The sequence below is a fragment of the Rhyacophila brunnea genome, unplaced genomic scaffold (assembly GCF_057557595.1).
Source record: "Rhyacophila brunnea isolate RB1 unplaced genomic scaffold, BYU_Rbru_1.0 scaffold_2, whole genome shotgun sequence".
NCBI lineage: Eukaryota > Metazoa > Arthropoda > Insecta > Trichoptera > Rhyacophilidae > Rhyacophila > Rhyacophila brunnea.
In genome coordinates, this window is record NW_028232859.1 from 46409246 (window position 1) to 46432186 (window position 22941).

Consider the following 22941-nt stretch of genomic DNA (forward strand, 5'->3'; position numbering starts at 1 on the left):
TGCTAGGACCACCCACTTAGCAACCAATAATAGTGGATTGGATAACGGATTTCTTCCGAAATAACTTTTCATACAAAACAGAATTAACTGAAAATGAATTCAATTCTACTTAAAGATGGCTAAAAGTATTAAAAGAACGCATTGGCATTGTGTTCTGATATATTCTAATAGTTTCAAATGTCTAGCTAGTCGGGAAGTTAGTTAAAAATCGATTGCAAGATTTGTACTGGATAAACAACCACCGGAGAAATAAGAATACGGGCTAATAAAAACGTTGTAAAAATGATGATAGTGATGATACTAATACATTCACTGCAAGCCACAGACGGTTTCAAAAATTTAAAAGCCATAATAAACTACACAACATCAAAGTAACAGGTGAGACTGCCGAGTTATGCAGATACAGAGGAAGCTATGAATTTTATCAAGAGTCTAGAAATCATAAAAATGAAGATTACCTGCCACAACAAATTTTTAATGTGGACGAAACTGTGCTTATTGGAAAAAAAATGCCAGATTAGTCATATTATATATCCCAACTCTGTAGATAGGTTAACCCTTTTGCTTGGTGAAAATGCCGCTGGGGATTAAATGATACAGAATTAAACCACTTCATTAATCAATAATGTTTTCTTAAATGTATGTATGTACATCCATTTTATTTTCACTTATCCTTTGAAACTAACAGATTATTTTTAAAAAATCGGTGTGTACCTACTTATGTACGCGCGTTAGAAGTTATACTTCTTTGGCGTAACAAAACTTGTGATAACCTAGATTCTTCGACTAGCTCTTAATTATCTTGTTAAATTATACTCAAAAAAAGGGACCGCTTATTGGAACGCCGTTGGTTTATTTCTATACACTTTAACTTATATTACTAAATTATATAATTATTTATCGTTGTTTTTATTTTTAAAGTGACAACTGCCACTATGACGTTTAATAGTATGTTTACGTAAGGAATTGCAAATGGGCGACAATAATAAATTCGCTGCCTAGGCAACGGAACAACTCTAAACTATAATATTATACTGTATAATAAATTTGCTGCCTAAGCAACGGAACAATTCTAAACTTGCATGATTTTAAGTTTTATTCGACTTACGCGATTTTTCGACTTACACGAAAACCTTCGGAACGAATTAATCACTTAAGCCGAGGACTTACTGTATAGTTTGTTTGAATCATAAATTAGACCCAAATGATGAGTTCATGAAAAAACCATAATAGCTAATTAACATTCTAAAGAAGTTATTGACTGGTCATTTAAGTTTTATCATTAATCAATGTTTTATTGTTCCATATTATAGTGAAAACATTACAATAATTTGAACAATCAAAATTATCCCGTAAAATTAAATGCAACCCAAATTTATTAATTAGTGAGTTTTATAACAATTAATAATTAACACATATTATTAATATAAATCTGGCAAATACACATATTGTTTCTCAATTTGTGTTTCGAATTTGCGATTGAGGCTAACATCCATTTCTGATAATCTGATTCTGATAACCTCCACTCTGTAGAGGCCCATATTATGATTGGACATGGTATAAGATAATCACAAAACAACTCTTTTTATGACTAATTTCAATGCTTCAATTTGGAGAAATAATAAAATTATGAAAAATCATTAGCATCATCTTCTGGTGTGGAGGAAGTTCCAATTTCCGGTGATGACTTGACTGATCCTGCCGGGACATCTTTTTCTCGTTCAAGGCGCTGCTTGCTGAATCTTCCCATACCGGGTTGATAAATCACAATGCTTGGACGATCCTAAAACAAATTTGATAATATACCTATAATGTCAGGAGATGAGAAAAAATGAATGACATAAAAGAACAAACTATAACCAAATGTTGTCATATTATCCCTGCTAACAAAAAATTCTTTGCTGGTACAAGAAATGCGGAATTCATATATTTCAGATGATACTTAAATGCATACTGCTTGTTCAATATAAATAATGACACTGACAAATGTTTTAAGCTGTTTGCAACTCAACTCGTTGGAACCATGCCTTGGATCCAAACACACACCAAAAAAGTGAATCTGACCTGGGGTTCAAACCAACGACCCGAGCATGCTAACCTCTGCCCTATGGTGGATGCTATAATTCTGTAAATATTTAGTAATCACTGCTGACTGCTCACCTAAACCACTGCTGACCTGTTAATTAATATTTAATTACCACATTTAAATATCATGTTAATTATATCTATTGGCCAACTAATGCAAACGCGCCAGTCGCGTTGTCAGCACTAAATGAGTGCTATTTTCGCAGTTGCGTAGTGAAGGTTGCTTCCAATCCAATCAAACACACATGACTTCAGAGATGGATACTCTGCCACTACGCTGAGGGGGTATTTTTAAAAGAAATTTAATAGTACCAAATAATTGTCTTTTCTTAGGACCTGGTGCAAAGAATGTCGACATAAGTAAAACTAACTACCTAACTAAGATCACTATTCGTACTAATTAGATGAAAGCAGAATAACACTGACTAACATGGCAATGTCGCATTTGGCGATTGAAAGTGCTCCTGTTTTCTAAATTATGATTTTTCGTGAGTTTTTAAGACATTTTTTATTTTACATACAAATGGGTATAAAAAGTATGAAAACCGTACAATATAAATTGAATAGAAACAAATAGTTGGTATATACATTAAATAATACAACGATTGCTTTATCAGTGGTTCATTGAATAAATGCATGCACCACCGGAAAACAAGTGTCTCTAGTATTTAGACAGAATTTCTAGAATTGGCAGTATTGCAACACTACTCAGTTGACAAATACGTATTTTAAACATCAATCTGGTTTCAATTGTTAATAAATAATATAATAAGACATATTTAATACTGCTAGTCTTTCATGTTTGTGTAGATAATCAGTACTCCATACAATTTTGTAACTACTATATCGATGGCCTAGCGCACAAATCAAGTAAATTATTTACTTGATTTCTGTTTAGAACACGTGATAACAGTGATAGCTTTCGCTTTGGTTTCAATTTGTCACTAAATGTCAGACATTAGTGAAAAAATAAAATTGAAGAATATTAATTACCTTGTTTCTGATTCTGCGTTCAGTACGGGGGTCGCTTTTGTGCCTGTGTGACTGATGCCTGACGTTCTCGTCGTCCACCGCCTGCGCCTTGTCATCCAGAGACTTGTGTCTTCTGAGCGGCGGCTCATCCGACCCCACTTTGGGCTCGCTCGACTCCAGACTGCTGCGCCTCTGCGGCTGAATGTCTTCCAACGAATCGCCAGAATTAACGCTATCCGTACGATCTTCGCTGTTTTTTTTCAAAGATTTTACTGGCGAGAGAGATTCTTTGGATTTCGAAAACACCTTCTCTTTAACAGTATTCTTTTCATTCGTAGAAATGGGTACACTCTTTTCCCTCTCTTTCGCATTGCCTTCAGAATTCTTTATTATACCATTATTCTGACCTACGCCATCTCCCCCTTCATCGACAGTCGGTTTATGTTTCTCCGTTTTATTTTTCTTGGTACTCTTATCCAATTCATCAATGACTTTGGAAAGATCTTCGGCTTTGTACTGCGGTAATTGGGTAAAAGGTTTAATTTTACTACTCATTAAAGAGCGTTTCGGTCCAGATAATGATTTTTCAGAAGTACCATCATTGGTATTTACGCCACTCGTAGAACTCTTTTGATTAGGCATAGATTTACTATCTTTTAAAGATGGCAACCCACCTTCCGTTTCATTTTCATCTAGTTGTTTATAGTTCGAGAACTGTTCACTTTTTTTGTCATTTGTCTTAAACTTGTCTTTTCTAGAATCGCTATACTTCTTGACGTCTTTGGTTTTATCTTTCACATTTTCCCGTTGACGATCACGTCGGCTATTACGGGATATTTTCTCTTCACTGGCATTCGATTCAGACTCTTTGCCCTTGTACTCTTTTTTGTCAAAATCTGGTTTTTTACGTTGCTCACGGTAACTTTTGCCGCCACCTTTCCCTTGATACTTTGACTCCTTAGAATCCAATTGCGCGATATCGGATTTGGATACAAAATTGTCGTCTTCTCCTTTTTTATAAAACGACTTTTCCTTCTCATTGTCTCTCGGTTTGATCTTCGGAACTTCATCTTCAAAAAATTCATCATCCTATAAAAATTGTGACAGGCAATTAATTCTAATACAGAGAGTTATGTATAGGCAAATCATTATTTCCACTTGAAGTCAGTGCATACGGACCTCCATATTGTGAAGTTATTTTATTAAACTTATTATCGAAGATTGCTTGTTAGTCTTTTGTACAATCCAGACCATTCACGCATTGGACTCAAATATATGAACACGTATTGATTGAACATGTAAAGTTTACCGAGCCCCAGGATTTAAGCCTACAACTCTTATTGTATACAAGTAGATACATGTAGATACATTAAAAATTGTTAATTCTATCAACATAATACATCAAAGCGGAATAAGGACTGAATTAAATGAGACGTAGGTAGTCGAACAACAAGAATCGCATCTCAAGACGCCAATCGTTTCACTTCACATTAAGGTATTATGTATGCGGTAGAATATTACCTTGGATGTTCGGTTGCGTGGCCTTCGACGCTGGCGATCCTCTCGTCTCTTTCTTTCCTCTCGCCGTCTCGCCGAAAGAAACTCCAACAATGGAGTAGTTGTCTCCTTTTTTTCTAAAAAAACAAATTATTTCACATTTGTTTGATGAAACTATTCTAAAGTAAAAAATATATTAATTAATATTCTGTAAGTAAAATATAATGCTGCTGTTTCTCTAATTTATGATGCATTCTCTTTATGATTACATAATACACATTTCATCATCCACTCAAAACAGTAGTAAAATTGCTATTAATTTTAATATAGTAAGAAAAACGGTTTACGGAAAACAACACTTTATTTTAAACTAAGAGTTTTTACCAAATCGACTGATATGTAAGTTCCTTGAACTGGACTGCATTGAAAAAAAATGCATTTGTTTTCTGTTCAGCCGCGGGAACGAACACACGACTCATGGTTTCAGAGATACTAACTATTCCAAACAGGCTACTGTGGGTATAATCCAATCCGTATTATTACATGTGCACAATAATCGTTTTGTAGTATCATAATGAATGCTATTCAAAATCAATGATTAGATAGTGGATTTTTAACAAATTTGTGAATCTATCCGAGAGTACAATTATTGTATTGGAATGGGAATAATCTCAGGTTTCTATTGTTATGTCGACCATAGTCCGAATTCTATATTGGCAATCTAGGATACTAAAAATCCCTGCCTCTCTTTTATGAACATATTTATGTCTCTGCCCCTGGCTTCTATCTTCTCTTTGATTGAGGATATTAGGGATGTTCACAATATTACGTAATGCCTCGGAACAGATTTCTTGAAAAATATACCTTCACTCGGTTGATAAGAATACTCCATCTTGGGTTCTCTGGAATCACTATCGGTTTCTTTAAGGCTCTCTAAGAACTCTAAATAAGTTGAATCCGTATCGATAGTACCACATTTCTGATCCTTCTTACGGCGTTTCTTTGGCAACCGCTGGAACGGCGCATACTCAACAATCGCAGGGTACTCATTTCCTGCAAACAGATACAGTTAAAAAAAGACTTTACAATCCAAATTCACAGGTTTGAGTTAGTACTTTATCTATATTGAATATACATAAGTACTTATTGCATAATTATGTAATTCGTTTCATTGAGTGTCTTGATATTTTAATTTTGAGTTTTAAATTTGGTTTGTAATAGTTTTTTTAACAATAGGAATTTTTGGAAGCATTTAGTGTTTACCATATGCCGAAAAAAAACAAACAAAACACGTCAATTTAAACCCCTGCAGGGCTATTCTTAATAGGTAACGTGTTTCAGTTATTTTTATTGCTCCAAAATAACACAGATATCACTTCAGCAATTCCATAAGTTATCACAAGCCGGTTATCTACAATAATTGTTAGCACAGTTAACACGTCCTACTTGATTCTAATGGGGTGCATTTGGAATCAAATAAAACGTGTTAACTGTGTTACTCAACGACATTTGACAGCTTACGGTTAGGTGGCCATGTTAAAAAATATCACATCTGACAGTTAACTTCCCGGATAATTAACTGCCTGAATATGACATCACATTCACTTTTTTATTTATTTTTGGGGTTAAATGATATGTTAGAATAGCCATGCAGATCCATGATCATGAGTTAACCATGCTAGCCACTTTAAATGTTCCACTGAGGTGTCATAATATTAATATATTTAATTTAATCCAATAAAAATTTTAAAATAGTTACCCTTTTCATCAAGAAAGATGTAGTCATCAAACTTATCCCGGAACACAAATATATCATCAACACTGACGAAGTTGATATAGGCCCTTGAAAATACATTCGGTGTAAGAGAGAAATCCGGTTTGGAGAAATAAAAGTAATCATATTCAGGAATCGGTGACACTTGTTCCAAAAACGATTCTTCGGTCATATTGGGAGGTAGTCTTCGGCATACTATCTGAAAGGATACATGAAAATATTCTTATGAAATTTATAATATTATAGTCTTGGCCACAATAGGCTGTGCAGAAAAGAATCTAAACACAATGTCGCTTCTGCAGATTAGCGTACACAACCCTAAAATTTGAAGGTTTACTGTATCTCATCTGCGGAATAAAAAGAAATACGGTTATTTGTGCAAGAACATTTCAAATGTATTTATACATTATTGTTTTATTCCAATGTTCATTTGTTTAGGGACAAATGTACACATCTCGGTCTAGACAAGGTAGACATAAGAGATATGATTTATTAATCGTTTGAACCTGACTTAATTAAACATACCATCTCCATCTTCCATTAATTAATTAAATTTATAAACGATATCTGTGTAGGTATTATCAATAAATATTATGCGTGAAGTTTAAATACACTGGTAGAGATTCAATTCAATTATTTTAGAATGACGCGGAAAAATATCATGTAAAAAGTTATAACAATATAGAATACAATCGTGGTGCATATTAATATGTGGGTAGGTATTGTTTCATTATTGGTAGAGTTTCTTTTATTAAAATATAAAAACCGTGGATTTTCGTACTTTTGTATAGGGACGACTCCGCTCCCTTCGATCTTTTCCCCTAAATGACCCAGGCTTCGTAACAGATTCACTGTCATGAGATGTTTTATCATCTTCTGTCATTTTATAATTTTATTGAATTATAAATAAATGAATATTTCTACATCACCGCAAGTAATATAAGGCAAAATACGACTATTATATTATTTGCTAATTATGACTTTTCTACTGTCAAAAATTATAAATGTGGTAAGCCGCAAATAAAAATTACAATATTGCCAGTACAAAAAATTATTCCTGAAAATTTGTAGCTTGCAAGTAGCAGTAGCGTGCGGTGACTTTTGAAGCAAGGCATGCTAAAAGGGGGAAATACAATCAACTAACTGGTTGGATCTGCGAGTTTGCTGGTGGAATAGGCCTTAAGTGTGCCATACATTTTAAATATTCGATTTAAATCAACCAGTACAAAGCATTCATGGAAATGGTTTCAAGAATTTCTAGAGCTCTCTAGATATGTGGATCTAGGTGAATTTTCAATTCTTGATTTGTCCAATAATGAGGAAAAATCATCTTTTTGTTACCTATTTAAAAATAACTTTTTTGAAATTTCTATAATGTGTCATGTGTACGTGTATAAGTAACACCGAATGTGCGAAATTGACTATTACATGAAATGGTCAGAATTTTGGCTAATTCATGTAATAGTCAAGCCCGTTGCCTTATTCATGAATTAGGTAAATTATCTGCCGAGTGCGTGAATTCGCCAGGGTATGGAATTCTTAAACTGTCAACATGACAGTAGAAAAAGTATATTTAATACGGATGGTTTTATTAGTTATAATTGGACATACTATAATATTGTTATTATTAGGTTAGGTTAGGTTTTGTAATTCTGAATTCAACTGAATGTCCATTTTGATGTTAACTAACAAGTGTGAACAAACTACTCGACGTTTCGGGCTCGTTGCAGAGGCCATTATCAAGAGATGATATGTTTTATGATGAAAATGTAGTGTATGTATGTGAATGTAAACATTGCTCTAAGAATGTCAAAAGGAATCCGATTAGCTAAGAGCGAACGTTGCTCAGAGTAATCTGTCAATCGTTACGACCAGGGATACCGGCTCGAATATTGGATTTTCCTGATAGTGCCGGAAGCCATGACGTTTTTAACCGTAATCCATCATCCCTATTAATATTCTCAGGGTTTCTATGGATTTCAATGGCCTCCTTTACCAATTGTGCGAAATATCCTTTATTCCGACCCAATATCTTGGTTTCAAAGTCAAATTTGTGTCCTGTATCCATCGAGTGCTCGGCAATTGCTGACATCGTAACATCTAAAATTACACTTAAATCATCATAATATGCCCAAAACAGTTTTTCGTGATTAACTCAAAAAAGTCTCTAGAGCGGGCTTAGTGACTCTACCTCTCATTTATGTTGTTAAAATAATATTCATTTCTATATCTTAAAACAAATATTTTCTTTTGGAGGTCATATAATACATATTAGGCATGCATATCTTAGAATAAATTAAATAGTCTATGCATACAAAATGAGATTTTGTAATAATGATAATAATATTCCATCTCATAGCTGACAAAATGTTTACCTACCAGAATAGATAACCATTCTACTTATTGAGTTTGCCTGGGAGAGATCTTATATTTTAACCCAATATAATTAATTCACTGAGACATTAATAGAAATAATGCCACCTTCATTTATAATAATATTTATTTCATAAAGAAAACATTAAAGTTAACTACAGAATTCATTGGACTAACTAGGATGTCAGAAAACAATCGAACTAGGTAAGTAAGAATGAGACCTAACTATCCAACTAAAGACACATCGCCCTTGTGAAACCGCTTATTAGTCCAATAAAATAATCCAAGTGAATGAAAATATAATTACTTGTATTGTTTAATATACTTTTCATATTTCGTTTATTTATATTATGTGTTTTTAATTGGAAATCATTTTCCTTCACCTATAAATATTATACTAACATTGTTAAGTGCAGTGCTACAGTAATTTTACTACCTAGTGATAGAATAGGTACGAGTACCTACAAAGAGTGCAATATCATAGACTTACTAGGTATGTTATTTCATAGTAATTTTTAACATTAAAAAATAGTTGACGTACTTTTGAAGTTGTCAAACAGATTTTTGATTAATTCATACTTGTAATAACATTTTATGTTTAGTTAATTAAAGAATATTGATTTTTCCACAAAATAAAAATTCAAGAATAATTTTAAATAGTCTTTATTTATATTGAATTGAACTTTAGTTGTGAACATACCAAAAGTTGTTTTCAAGGCTATTTGTTGGAAAAATTGATGTTTTTTTAATTAAATATCTAACACATTAAAACTATGAATAATTATTAAAAAATCTGTCACCTTCGACATAACTTATTAAACTTTATTTTAATGGTAAAAATAACCATGTAATAAGAAGACGAGACTGTTCAGAAAATGCACATTAAGTATATGATGATTTTTTAAATTTATTTTTCAATAAAAAAAAAATCGTTTTAATTTTTAGATGTTTAAAACGCAGGTGAATTGAGGCTATTAGTATCAAAGTCGGTAACCTCCCATTTTTACTTTTCTAAATATTTTTTTTTATTCTGGAAGTACTTTTCCATCATTTGTATATTTTTAAAATATGAAATCCAGCTAAATTTGTTAGTTACCTAACTATAATTAAGCCATAGGTTGATTTCCATGTCGTTTAGATTCATCAACTGTCATTTTTTATGACTAACTTTTAATCATGATTTATTATTAATTTAATTTCATTATTCGCTTTTTCCAACTGTTTAATAATGTATTTGCATTAATAAAACATTCTATTTGCCGTATTAATTAATGTGCTCGACGGTTTTTTATGATTATCTCAAAATGGCAGAATATCGTCGGTGTTTTGTAAAAAGGGCGAATTAACCAAAATGCTACTTTACAGGAGGAGGATTTTTAACTTTTGACTTTTTTTTTATTTGTTTTTTACCTGTAGATGATTATAAATATCCAACTAGTTTATAATAAAGCTTAGAAAGAATACTGTCATTATAATAATATCTTTTTAATTTTAATTATAATTATCTAATATGTCACATTCGCTTTTTATTTCGTTATTTTAATTAATTTAATTTTAGTCGATTATCGTTTTTAAGTACTTTCCTGTGGAGATAAAAATTCGCCGTTTTTACACAACAAATCTAGTGGGGTACATATTGTATTTTCATTAAAATCTCGATTTCGCCAAAATGGTTGATTCGCCCTTTTTACAAAACACCGACGATATGGAGGTTACCAACTTTGAAACTAACAGCCCCAATCAGGCGCGCACAGAACTATGTTATGGGGAGGGTCCATTTCGAAAAAATATCTACTTAATCTAGTTTACTAATTGATGAAAATTAATCAAGTAAACCGTTGATTATTTATACATTTTTGTCAATCTGCTGAATTTTAAAATTTCATTTAACAAAACTGCAAAACTTATTATAGTATACTTACTATCTTTGATAAAAGGTAATATCGTGCTATTATTATAACCTTTAGGCCGGGAATATCCGGGCAACTTCGTGTTGCTGCTGCCGGCAGTGACAACTCGGAGATCCCTAATTTTTCATACTAAACTCATAACGGATGCACACACAGCAACTCCGGCTGCCAACCTCGGCAGCTGCAATCGACGCGCTGCCCGGAACCGCCGAGTTGCGGCAATTAATTTGTCGCCGCGTCAAAAATACACTCGGCAGCTTTAGCTGCCCGGTATAGCAACTCAGCTCCTCCCACCTCTCACCGCCTCGCGCCTAGTCATGCGCACCGTCATTCATTCCAGTCCGAGTTTTTGCCAAATATGGACGACAATTAGGTTAAGTAACAATGATAAAAGAAAGTATTATAAGTTAAACCAGGACTGGGCATGTAGATACTTAGGTGGACCATAGAGTATAGTTAAAGGACTTTTCAGCATGCGGTCTTCAAATAAAACAATTTGTTTGATGAAAAAGGGTCACTCGGGTGACCACACAAAAGTATGAGACCATATTTGTTAATTATTTTTCTATTGGAGGTCTAACTTTTATATTCATTTTAGTGTGATACACCATCTTTAGGTATATATAATTAGTTGGATTGCAATAACTTGCGATGTTATTTTTTATTTCCGTAAAATACAGAAATTAGATCTCCAATTATTTCGATAAGCTATTCTATAATTCTATGGTAATGACAGCGTTACCTACACAACTTAAAATTACTTATTACTTAAAATTTATTTTTACCTGTGAGATTTCTTTTGAAATAAGAATATATATATAAGTTCGTCTAGTGTGCAATTAAAAATATTGATCAGATATTCCTGCCTATTAATTTTTCTGTTAAAACACTTTGTTCAAGTACCATTAAATTAGCTGCATATTTAATTAACATAAAAAGTATTTTTCTGTAGTGTTTGTATATTGAAGGTACGTACCTACGTACATATCTTTAGAATTATGAAAAAAGTTATGAAAATAAAACAAGATTAACTGTTAGTATAAAAACTGTTGGTTACCCTATTTTAAAACAATACATCATAAAAAAGGTATAAACTATACATTTTTATTGCCCTGTTATTAAAAACCCTAGTTAAGCAAGTATGTCTGTTGCATTATTTTCAAAACAAATGCCATGCCAAGAAAGCAAACAATATATTTTTTAATTGTATTCTGTTTCACCATGACGTTTTTTCCCGGGCGTGAGTTGAGAACGACAGTTGAAAATTTTGATTCATATTAAACAATTTCATATTCAACATTTTGTTTTTCTTACTTTTCTTGCTGCCAAGCACGGCAACTTATGTTGCCTTGGTCGGCAGCTCGTTTGCTGCCGATCACGGCAGCACGAGTTGCTGTAGTCGGTTGTTCGTTTACTGCCAGCAGCAGCAGCAACACGAAGTTGCCCATATATTCCCGGCCTTAATAAAAAGACATTTTATAATGTTATATTATACCTAATATACTATTACACTGTAAAAGATTTAAAAAAAAAAAATCATTGACAAAGATCTTTTATAGTCTAATACCGGCATCCCATTACACTCCCTCTTAATGGCCCACATGCCCAAAGTAGGTCATAATTGAGATTTTATGGTATTTTCAAAGCATTAGCTTGAACATTCCTTTTTTTCAACAACCAATGTTGTAGATGATCTATTTATATAATTCTGAAGCCTTATTATACTTTATATTTATTTTAAACGTTTGATGATTGCATAAAATATTTTTATTACATAAAATAGTATTCTTTTAAACCTCTCGATCTAATGTTTTAGAATATAGTCATATTTCAGTACATCCATGTGCATTGGTGTTAAGATTTTTTAGATTTATTAATTTTGAAATCCATTTATAAAACCATTAGTAAAATTAGTGTTAACATTATCTAGTGAAATATTTACGATAAAAAATTATATTTTATAATCTCTGTGATCCCAAATTTGACAAGAATTAGGCATTTTATAATTCAAAAAATGGGCACGATTAACACATTTGAAGATAATTCTGAAGATACTGATTAGAAGCTATGTCTTTGACCATTCAAATGTGATAAACATCCTATGAATAATGAATGTTTTATAATAATTATTGACCTAAGAATAAGGTAGTATTTTTTTGAAATACGCCATTTCTATTGGCATTTTCCGGTGGTTAAGCTACAACATACGGCCGTAGCCATAAATTGACAAATGATAAATGAAGTAGGGAGTATGATCATGTTAATGCGCGTGTTTGAACATGTACCATTTAAAAAAAAAACTATTTTTTTTCAGTTAGGACTAAAATATATAATAATACTGAAATATGACTATATTCTAAAACATTAGATCGAGAGGTTTAAAAGAATACTATTTTATGTAATAAAAATACTTTATGCAGTCATCAAATGTTTAAAATAAATATAAAGGATAATAAGGCTTCAAAATTATACAAATAGATTATCTACAACGTTTAAGGAATGTCCAGGGTTATGCTCTGAAAATACCATAAAATCTCCATTTTGACCTACGTTGGGCATGTGGGCCCTTAACTACTACTTCAAATAATTTGTAATGTTCCTTAAAAATATGTAAAATTATTTCTCAAGTTAATTTCATATGATTTAAGTTTATTTAATTATCTTTATTAAACATAAAATAAATTGTTTTCAGTGACCCTGCTACTGAGCGGACTCCTCTGCTTAAAAATGGTACTAATTCCAAAATAGTCCACGTAGGCAACCTATCATCACTCTTCAAAACGCGCCGACAATTTTTTGTGGACTTACTGGTCATCTTCTTTGGTATAGGAACATGGATAGGGGTGAATGGATTATTTGTGGAATTGCCCCTAATAGTAGAGCAGGCACCGGAATCGTGGAGTTTACCATCATACATGACGATTACCGTCCAGCTGGCTAATTTAGGACCAATAATTTATGTATTATTACGGAAATACACCACACACAAGTTAAACGAAGTGTACATGATTTATAGTCTTTTACTTGTTGGTTGTATTACACTATTTTTAACACCTTTCTTATACAATGTAACAACTGAAATCGGTGGAAAACCGCATAGTGCAGTATTTCTCATTTTATTGTTTTTCACTTCCATTGTTGGCTGCACAAGTTCGGTGCTCTTTTTTCCTTTTATGAGACACTTTAAAGAAATTTATCTAGTCACTTATTTTATTGGGGAAGGATTGAGCGGTTTAATAGTTAGTGTTTTAGCATTGATTCAAGGAGTAGGAGAAAGTATAGATTGCACTGATAAACTTTCCAATGGAACAGCCAGCAATAGTACAATCCTTGAAGACCCACTTATTAGTTCTAAAAGTTTTTTCCTAATTATATTTTTTATAATGTGTGCAAGCCTAATATCATTTATTTTACTTAACCACATGAATGTGTGCAGGAATGAACTAGTACCTACAGTAGACAAACAAACAATTCCTATTCCAAATCTTGATGAAAGTATAACATCTGATACATCTCCAAATGGCATTGTCGGAATGGTGGCTGTGATATCAAAACACAAAGCAATATTATTGTTGATTTTAGTAGGTATAGTAAACGCTTTCAGCAATGGCGTATATCCTGCTATACAGTCATATTCATGTTTACCATACGGTAACACTGCTTACCATTTATCAGTAGCCCTAAGTACTATGGCCAATCCTCTAGCATGCTTTTTAGCATTATTTATGCCTCCCGCTTCTAAGCGATCTATTGCAATTCTAACAGGGATAAGTTCCATATTAACTGTTTATGTTATAATTACTGCAGTATCGAGTCAATCATCACCTTTGGCTCAGACAACAGCTGGAATTATTGTGGTGGTAAGTTATACATACACAATAATAAGCTATTCATAACCACTACAGCTCGCTTTAATAAATTTTGTTTAGGAAATCGTTTTCAGTTTTATAATTAATTATAATGGTATATTATTGATCGTGGTGGTAGCAATCGGCAGCAAGAGAACTCATTAATCACGGAAGTACCTACTTTAAGTAGAGCTAATTAAATACACATTTCCAAACTCTAATTAACTGCATTCTCTTGCACGTTTCTCAGAAAGCTAAGTTTTAATATAGATTCAATTCTTTGGAACAAGTTTTTATAACAGGTTACATGTAAATTGTACATAAAACATTTCACCGTGAGCTATCTTATCGGAAAGAGATGACCGTATACTACAGTCTCCAATTTTATTAGATTCAATATGAACATTAATTCAATTTTCATAGTTGATTTTGGCAAAATTCAAGAATAAAGACCTAACCTAACAAATAATCCAGTATATTGGCTATTTTCAGGATTTATTTGCTGCTGGCTTCTTGTAAAGTATAAACCGACAAGAACCAAGTTTTATTTAGACATGAATTTTATGTCAATACTATACAGCCCAAAGAGGTTGGACGGTCTTTAATGTAGAGCCATATATTTCCGATATAACATTTCACGCTGAAGTGTGATACGGCGAACTGCATATGTACAAGTTTCCGGACACATTTATAGCATATTAATGAATACACCACATGGTGTATGAAATAATAAAACGAATTATTTGAATAGTATGACTTGAGGCACAGTTTAGATATATCATCACTGACTCTACAATCCTATGTGGATCTGGACCGCCTCAGTGAGAAACTATTACATATTTAAACATCCCATTAGTGTCATGATGTGGATGGATTGAAAAAATAACTATTTGCCATATTACGGGAGACTCTAACCTGTAACCAGTGTAACCCATAGTTTCAGAAGCAAACATCATGCAACTTGTCTACCGGGACCCTTATTCTGGGATTAATTTTTCAATACATACTATCTTTTCATGCTATAGAACAGGGGTTCTTTTTCATTTATGATGAAAAAGAGATGTAGGTATGATTTTATTCTTTTTTAATGAAACTGACAACAATGAGTAGGTACCTACTTATAGAATTTTAAGAGCTAGAGAAATTTATCTACAAAATTTCACATTTTTTAATGTATGGAAGAGAAAAGTGAAAGAAAATACGTTACAGTACTCTCTCAGTAATCCGCCATCCCAAAAACCAGACAATTGTCCAATTAATGAAAGCGGCGTATAATAGTGCATACATACAAAATAATATGGTAAAAATTAAAATAAGTATTTCGTAAAAACAGTTTTTTGAGAAATTTGTACTAGCAAATTACAGTTTTTATCGAGTTATATTATATTTATAAACTAAATATTATACAGTAAATCACTTGACACAACCAGTAAGTTGTTCAGTGAGGCAGATATTCTTGAATGGCTTAGGATTCCTGGCTTTCCCTATGACCAAATCTTCATTCTGTGTGTCCCGGTTGCATTGGAGCATGGCATAATTGTGATGCGGTTCTTGGGCACTTTCCTCCCTGGTACATTACTTTCTTTGCGATGAACGTATGTTTTACGAATGAGGAGTTTCCTAAATAAACCTGTCTCATCTGCGTTGTATACTTGTACGCGGCGGACTACTGAATTTGACAATCGAATACCAGAAACTTAGAGTAGCACAACGTGGTATGGAGAGGTGCATGCTGGGCATAACGCGAAAGGACAAAAAGAGGAATGAGTGGATAAGGAAGCAGACAAGGGTTTGCGATGTAATAGAGTTTATTAAAAGCCTTAAATGGAGATGGGCTGGACACATAGCTCGAAGAAGAGACAATCGTTGGACAAATCTAGTCATCCTCCAGTGGTATCCAAGAAGTACAAAACGTCCACAAGGTAGACCTAGAGGCCGCTGGATCGATGAAATGATAAAGTTCTGCGGAAGTACGTGGCAACGCAATGCACAGGACCGAGAGAAGTGGAAGCAACTTGAAGAGGCCTTCATCCAGCAGTGGATAGATTCAGGCTGATGATGATGATGATGATAGAGCTTGATTTTGTGCTTTCAATTAGTAAAAATAGCGACGGATTATAGTATTTGTCGGATAATCGAGCGGCGGATTACTGAGAATGTACTGTATATCAAAATTTAAAAGATTTAGGATGAAATTTTAGGAGGGCTCATTTTTCCTATACCTAGGTAATTTGCAAATGAAAATTCCCTTTTTGAAACTTAATTTTCCACTGTCAATAATTTACTTCTAAGCTATGATTTCATTGAAAGAAATATTTTTAATTAAAATTTGTTTCATTTATAAATATTTCGCAGCGGGAGTGGAACATGCTGTTGGGAACCCCTTTTATATAACATTATTGCATAATATGTAGAATACTACACATTATTATTAATGATTAACATGTATATTACTTTTGTTGTAGGTACTTTCGTGGACATTTTTGGGAGGCATTATTAGTTACATAAAACTATATCTTTCAACAATATTTCAGTCATTTGGAGGCTCGTGGATGTTCTATTGTGGAGTAGCAACGCAATTCGGATCAGCGGTGGGCTCTCTGGCATCATTTTTACTTGTCAAGTATACAAATATATTCATGGTGATTGACCCATGCGAATAATAAATGAAGGTATCCCTATAAAGGGAGCCTAAAAATTTAATTTCATAGGAAAGAGAAAAAACACAAAATAAATAACAAGAACTACAGTGTTTTACGTTTAGATTAAAATACCTATGATTAAAAATATAACCATAAAACACTGAACACGTTGAATAAAATACAGATACCAAGGGCTTTTCTTAATTGCTATAATATTACGTAAAGACGATTTGCTGGTTGCTAGGTAGCATCTAGTAACCAAATTGTTTATTTTGTGACAGTGATGATCTAATACCCCGTTTACACGTGCATGGATGTACTGTGCACAGTAAGAAAATGTATGGGGAAATATGTATTATCCTGCAGTTGGCAAGATTGCGTGCATAAATCAAACAAGATTGGAAGATTCCAAATTGTGATGATTTATTGCGCGCAAGTAAGATTATTTTCGATCTGCGCCTGCGCAGTAGAGCGATATAGCGATAGAGAACATGCCGGTAAAAAAATGAACTACTCATTTCGAGCTCCGATTTTCAATACGACCAGTCAGATAGTAGTATAAAATGACAACCTCGCGTCTTGCTTACTCTTGAAGAATGAGATTGGAGAGACAGTCAGCACTTTTATGTGTAAACAGTTATTGTCATGACAGTTTAAAATAAGCACAATTGCTGACAGTAATTCCATGCATGTGTACAGGCCCTACTACATTTTGAATTGCTAAAATTAATCATCACATTTTTAAAAGACGTAGGTTTGTGAAATAACAAACAATATTCATGCTACGTTACATTTTTTTTTATATTAATTAGTGTATAAAACATTTACTGTTTTATTTTACAAAAAATATAAATGAAAAATAAGATTTTTCAGATACGTAAGTAACAAATTATTTTTGAAACCAGTTTCTGAGGTGAGATAGGTTACCTACTATTTATAATGTTTGTGATTTTCACGGTTATTTGTTATCGTATTTATAAAATTCAATCAGAGGCTATTCTCTTGAAGAGAAAGTACACACAGGAATAAGTAGACACGGTGAAAACCCAGAAATTTATAAATACGATGAGATAGGTACTGTTCAAAAACAATTATGTATCGTGAGAGGAAACAGTGATGGTCACAAACATGTACAACGATGGAATCTATTCCATATCCTATGTCAGTGCCCCGGAACCTTTTCTCACCCACGGCACACCACATGTAAAACAATTTATACACCAAAACATGGACCCCACATCCTGAAGGGGGACCCCAGGCTAGGATCTTTGGCGGGCCCCCCTACCTATCGCTAAGGTTAAAGACAGTGAAATACTGTAAAATAGCGTTTTTTAACTGGTATTCGAGGTAAAATTAATGCTATTGTTTGTATGTTTAGGCAGGAGACTTTTTTTACTATTAAAGCAAATTTGTAATTTGTGTGTATCTCACTTATCTTTCCATGTATTTGTATTATCAATATAATAACTAATTACTGTGATATCTGAGGTTGTTTCAATGATGATTAAAAAACGTTATGCCTGTACTCGAAAAAGAAAACATGACAATGAATATATTATTATTTTTACTAATATAACAATAAACATAACACTAAATGGACACATGTTGAATTTTTATGACAAATTATGTTCCGTTCGGCACGCGTGTCGCATAGTTACGATCTTTTTAGACCATGCCTCAGATGAGGTTATAGCCTTAAAATATTGAAATGTTTAAGTATATTAGAATTTTATAAAATACATAAGGGTTTACATTTAATTATTATCGATTTGTGTAAAAATACCAAACATTAGTAATAGTTATATAATTTTATACATTAAGCGATTAATAATATGGCTTATTTACATTTTTATTGTTAAGATCTAATTGAGACTGACTAAAAGCTAAAATAAATTGACAGAATTGAGGATCACCATTTTGTCAATTGCAAGATGACAATGAAGTTTTATTCTTACCTTCCAGTTAGGCCCTCCTCCCACGGAGCAACTGAAATCCAACAGAACTGAAACTAAAATTCCAACCAGTACCTAGCTAATGTATTTCAATGGCGGCGAGACTGGAATCTCTGTTTCAAAACGGTCGCGAAGAGACGCGACATGCTAGCTGTGCGGTCTCTCAAGTTTCCAGTCACCGTAAAACAGTGGTACCAATATCAGTAGATTCGGTGAAAAATCGCATTTTCTTACCAAAATTGGTAGCACTGCGTAACAAGCGGTTATGCTATAAAAACCATAATAATCCAAGACGTCAAAAGTACAAGATAAGCAAAATTGAAATAACTTAATTGTATTCAAGTAAACACAGCAGCGTACGTTGTCAGTTTTTGTACAAAACAGCTGATGGTCCATTTTGAAGTTATGTGATTATTATTTCAAGTGGGTTTCAGTAGCGCCATGTGCGAAGCATCACATTGGTCAGTTTATGAGTTCCATCACCAACCAGGGCCTAAATTTCATCACAATTAGGTAAGACGCAGGTGGCTTGGTAAAGCGCATTTGTCAGAATCCAATGGATGCAGGTTCAAGTTCCACACTCAAGTTAGGATTTTTTCTGAGGTGTTTTCAAATTATGAATCCTATCATAGTCATAAATTCAAATAATTGTTCTTCTGTCGTGTCCTCTGCGAGGTGGGCCTAAACTCTTTCCAACCATGCCTTGTCCACCATGATGACAGTGTCATTTGCTTCAAACATATCATCGAAGGTGCAGTTTGGGGATGGTAAGAGCCTACATACCGCGCTCCTGCACAGTAATCTACTGACCAATCTTACCACTACTGCCAATACGATGCGCCAAAAACAAAAAAATAAAGTGAAGTTGTTAGAAAACTGATCCTTGAAATTTAAATGAATGTAGGCACAGTATTTTTGTACGATTAATAGTGGTTTGTATTTCTTTATGATATATAAAAGTACCGGTTGTAAAAGGTAGTAGTTCAGTATAAGATATTATGGAAAGTGATTCGATACTTTCCTTCAGTCTTCAAAATGATAATTTTGTGGGGAGTGTGACACCTCAAATTAAGTCTTAAACTTTTTATAACCAAGTTTGAGACATTTGCTGTTTTTAAAATAAAACACTAATGTTCATTATCAGATTTATTTATAGCTTATTAAATATATATAATATATATAAATAAAAACATAATTGAATATATACAGTGGTTACTCACAAACATAATATTGTCATAAAATTTCGATACGAGAATAAGTATGAACAATAAACATTTATAAACTATAAAGCAGGCATGTCCAATGTGTCAATTATGGACCGGACCATAGGCCCCGAAACGAGTTGTGAAAATGTAAAAACCGTGTACAGTTGTAATATAATTTTATTGAGATTTTGTAGGGAAATGGTTAACCATTCTGGTCTTTATTTCCTTAACCAGCTTACATGAAAGCAGTTTTTAAATTAAACATGACGGAGCCCATATGACATAATTGTATCCCTAGATTCATATTGTATCAATCATGGCCTGCTGCAGAAGTGAGTGAAAGAAAAGATTTGAATACCCACATTTTTAACTGAGACTGAGTTTCCTCTTACTTTCGCTTTGCACAATAGGAGAATAATTTGATTAATTTCAGAATATTCTACACTCATGTTATTGTGTGAATCAGCATTTTCATATGTAAAAATGATGAAGAGTAAGCAACGTTCCAATATGACAACCTTCAGAGTTCCCTGAAGCAGACCCTCACTCAGTACTAGTATGATATCCAACAGATTGTGAATGAAATGCAGACCCAAACGTCCGATGTAAGCATGTATTTTCAAATATGTATTGATTTAAAACAAACTTTTCAGGTTTTGAGGAAACAAATATCATTTGGTATTATTTTTACCATAATCTGAACAAAATATATTATTATGTTTATTTTAATTGAAGAATAACATGTGAGAGTGTGGAAGATCACAGCCAGTTTTCATGCGGTGTAGTAGATCACTACCTATATGAAATTGGACATGCCCGCTATAAACACTAGCCGGCTCTCACATCAAAACTGGTCTCGCCTGCAACGTCTAGAACACGTCGATGTGACGTCATCGTTATTCACAAAACATATGTTGCCAAGTGGAGCTCTGCAGATTGATTGAATGCGACTTTTTAGTATGAAAAAAACATCTGTTGCAATCGACAAGTTGCATGCTTCTTGGGCTGCGAGCCGAAGACGCCAGAATTCATACGAACACCTACGAATTGGTCATTCCTATACCGGCTCGCCGCATCCAATTATCTAAACGTTTCAAAGGTTACGTGACTGTCGCTAGGTAGATGTGCGCGGTCTTCATATGCAATACTGGATCAACGTTCTTGGAAGGTTTGATTTATGGCTTGTGTGGCAGACAAGGCGAGTTTAGATGTGAGAGCCGGCTTACATACATTCAAGTAAAGTATATCAACGAATATATTTTTGATGGACTGAACTGTAAACTCAAACAGTGGTTTGGTTAAGATTTAAAAAAAAATTGGTTCACTTATTCTTGTTTCGAGTTAGAACATCCGCATAAGTTTATTCACAATATGTTTACGATGTAGTTGAGGTTGCCGCCTTCACAGCGTGGTGAGCTATCACAGCCTGTTGAGCTTTTGATAAAGTGGTTTTCCTGTCTAAGGCCCTCGACCGCATTTCATCCTCCATTTTTTTGTTCACGGTTTTCGACACAATCTTTTTGAGTTTGTTGGCTTCCTCGTTAACCTTCTTCTTGTGCTGGATTGGTGCATTTTTACGCTTTGAAATGGCCGGACCCTTCTTTTTAGTTTTTGAATTATCAGGAAGTTTTCCCTTCACTTTCATTTTTCCTTGAGCCATCTTCTGTTTGCTGAAATAATATGCAATCTTTATATTTATTTATTAAAGAAAACATTGTACCAATAGATATATTACGAATTCAGGACGTATACTACATGACATTTAAATTATTCAATTATTAAGCAACAAAATAAAGTGTGAAATACATAGCATATGACAGAATCGTGCCTCTAGACCACTGGTTCTCATGTGCGGCCACCAGCGCTTTACAGAATATTTAAAAAAAATATTTATAAAACTGGTATAATAACCATGACTTGTCTTAAATTTCTTTTCACGCTCAAATGATCCATGTGTTCTTGCGATGAGATTATGCGTGAAATAGTCCGTTTCTGACTTAACGAAATTTCTGCCAGTATAATAGGTATTTCATGCATTTGTGTCAATCACAACTACGGTGAAATTTGGTGTGGCCACCAGACATTTCCATAGAACTGTCAATGTCAATTGTGCGGCCACAGTTAAATTTCACGTGAGAACCACTGCTCTCACAGCCTTCGCTATCGGTGCCTGATAAGCCTGACACGAGTAAATGGTTTATGAGTAGAATAGGTATGATACTGTTTACAATAATCACCTATATAGAAGTAGAAAGGGATTTATAAATGTTTCCAACAGTCATCCATGGACATGGATTACTAATGTTTTAATATTAAACCTCTGCCATTAGATTTAATCAAATACCTACATTGATGGGATACAAGCAATTAAATCAAGTCAAACATTTGCTTATCCTAATAAAGGTAGAGTAGGTGATGAATAATTCTCGATTATTGATAATTATTCTAATTGACATTTTAATAGTATTGTTTTCAGTTATTGTGGCTACACAAATATATTACTAGACTTACCAAAAATGCAGATACAATAATAATATCGGAAGAAAGTGAGCTTATCACCGACTTGTAGTTTAGTTCACAAAAGGTGAATCTTTCGTGTTTATTATGAAAAGGTAATAATGTCAGACACCGCACACGTGGGTCTAGTACCATAGATAATTATAATAATAGGCGCAACTGGGAT

The 22941-nt window shown here is 33.4% G+C and overlaps 3 protein-coding genes across 3 annotated transcripts; 1 reads left to right on the forward strand and 2 right to left on the reverse strand.

Annotated features, from left to right (window-relative positions):
• Positions 1-643: 643 nt before the first annotated feature.
• Upf3 (UPF3 regulator of nonsense mediated mRNA decay) lies at positions 644-7321 on the reverse strand. Its single transcript, XM_085947732.1, has 6 exons — positions 7110-7321; positions 6314-6527; positions 5419-5607; positions 4579-4691; positions 3079-4146; positions 644-1783 (listed from the first exon to the last, which is right to left on the reverse strand). Exons 1-6 carry the CDS (start codon positions 7209-7211, stop codon positions 1628-1630), a joined length of 1842 nt encoding a protein of 613 aa, XP_085803858.1. The 5' UTR covers positions 7212-7321; the 3' UTR covers positions 644-1627.
• Positions 7322-8748: 1427 nt separating this feature from the next.
• Positions 8749-14507, forward strand: LOC147072407 (riboflavin transporter 2-like). Its single transcript, XM_085947313.1, has 2 exons — positions 8749-8905; positions 13304-14507. The coding sequence occupies exons 1-2, from the start codon at positions 8883-8885 to the stop codon at positions 14505-14507; spliced, it is 1227 nt and encodes a 408-aa protein (XP_085803439.1). The 5' UTR covers positions 8749-8882.
• Positions 14508-20857: 6350 nt separating this feature from the next.
• LOC147072408 (uncharacterized) lies at positions 20858-22923 on the reverse strand. The gene is made up of 2 exons (XM_085947733.1): positions 22770-22923; positions 20858-21928 (listed from the first exon to the last, which is right to left on the reverse strand). Exon 2 carries the CDS (start codon positions 21916-21918, stop codon positions 21634-21636), a length of 285 nt encoding a protein of 94 aa, XP_085803859.1. The 5' UTR covers positions 21919-21928; positions 22770-22923; the 3' UTR covers positions 20858-21633.
• Positions 22924-22941: the final 18 nt, after the last annotated feature.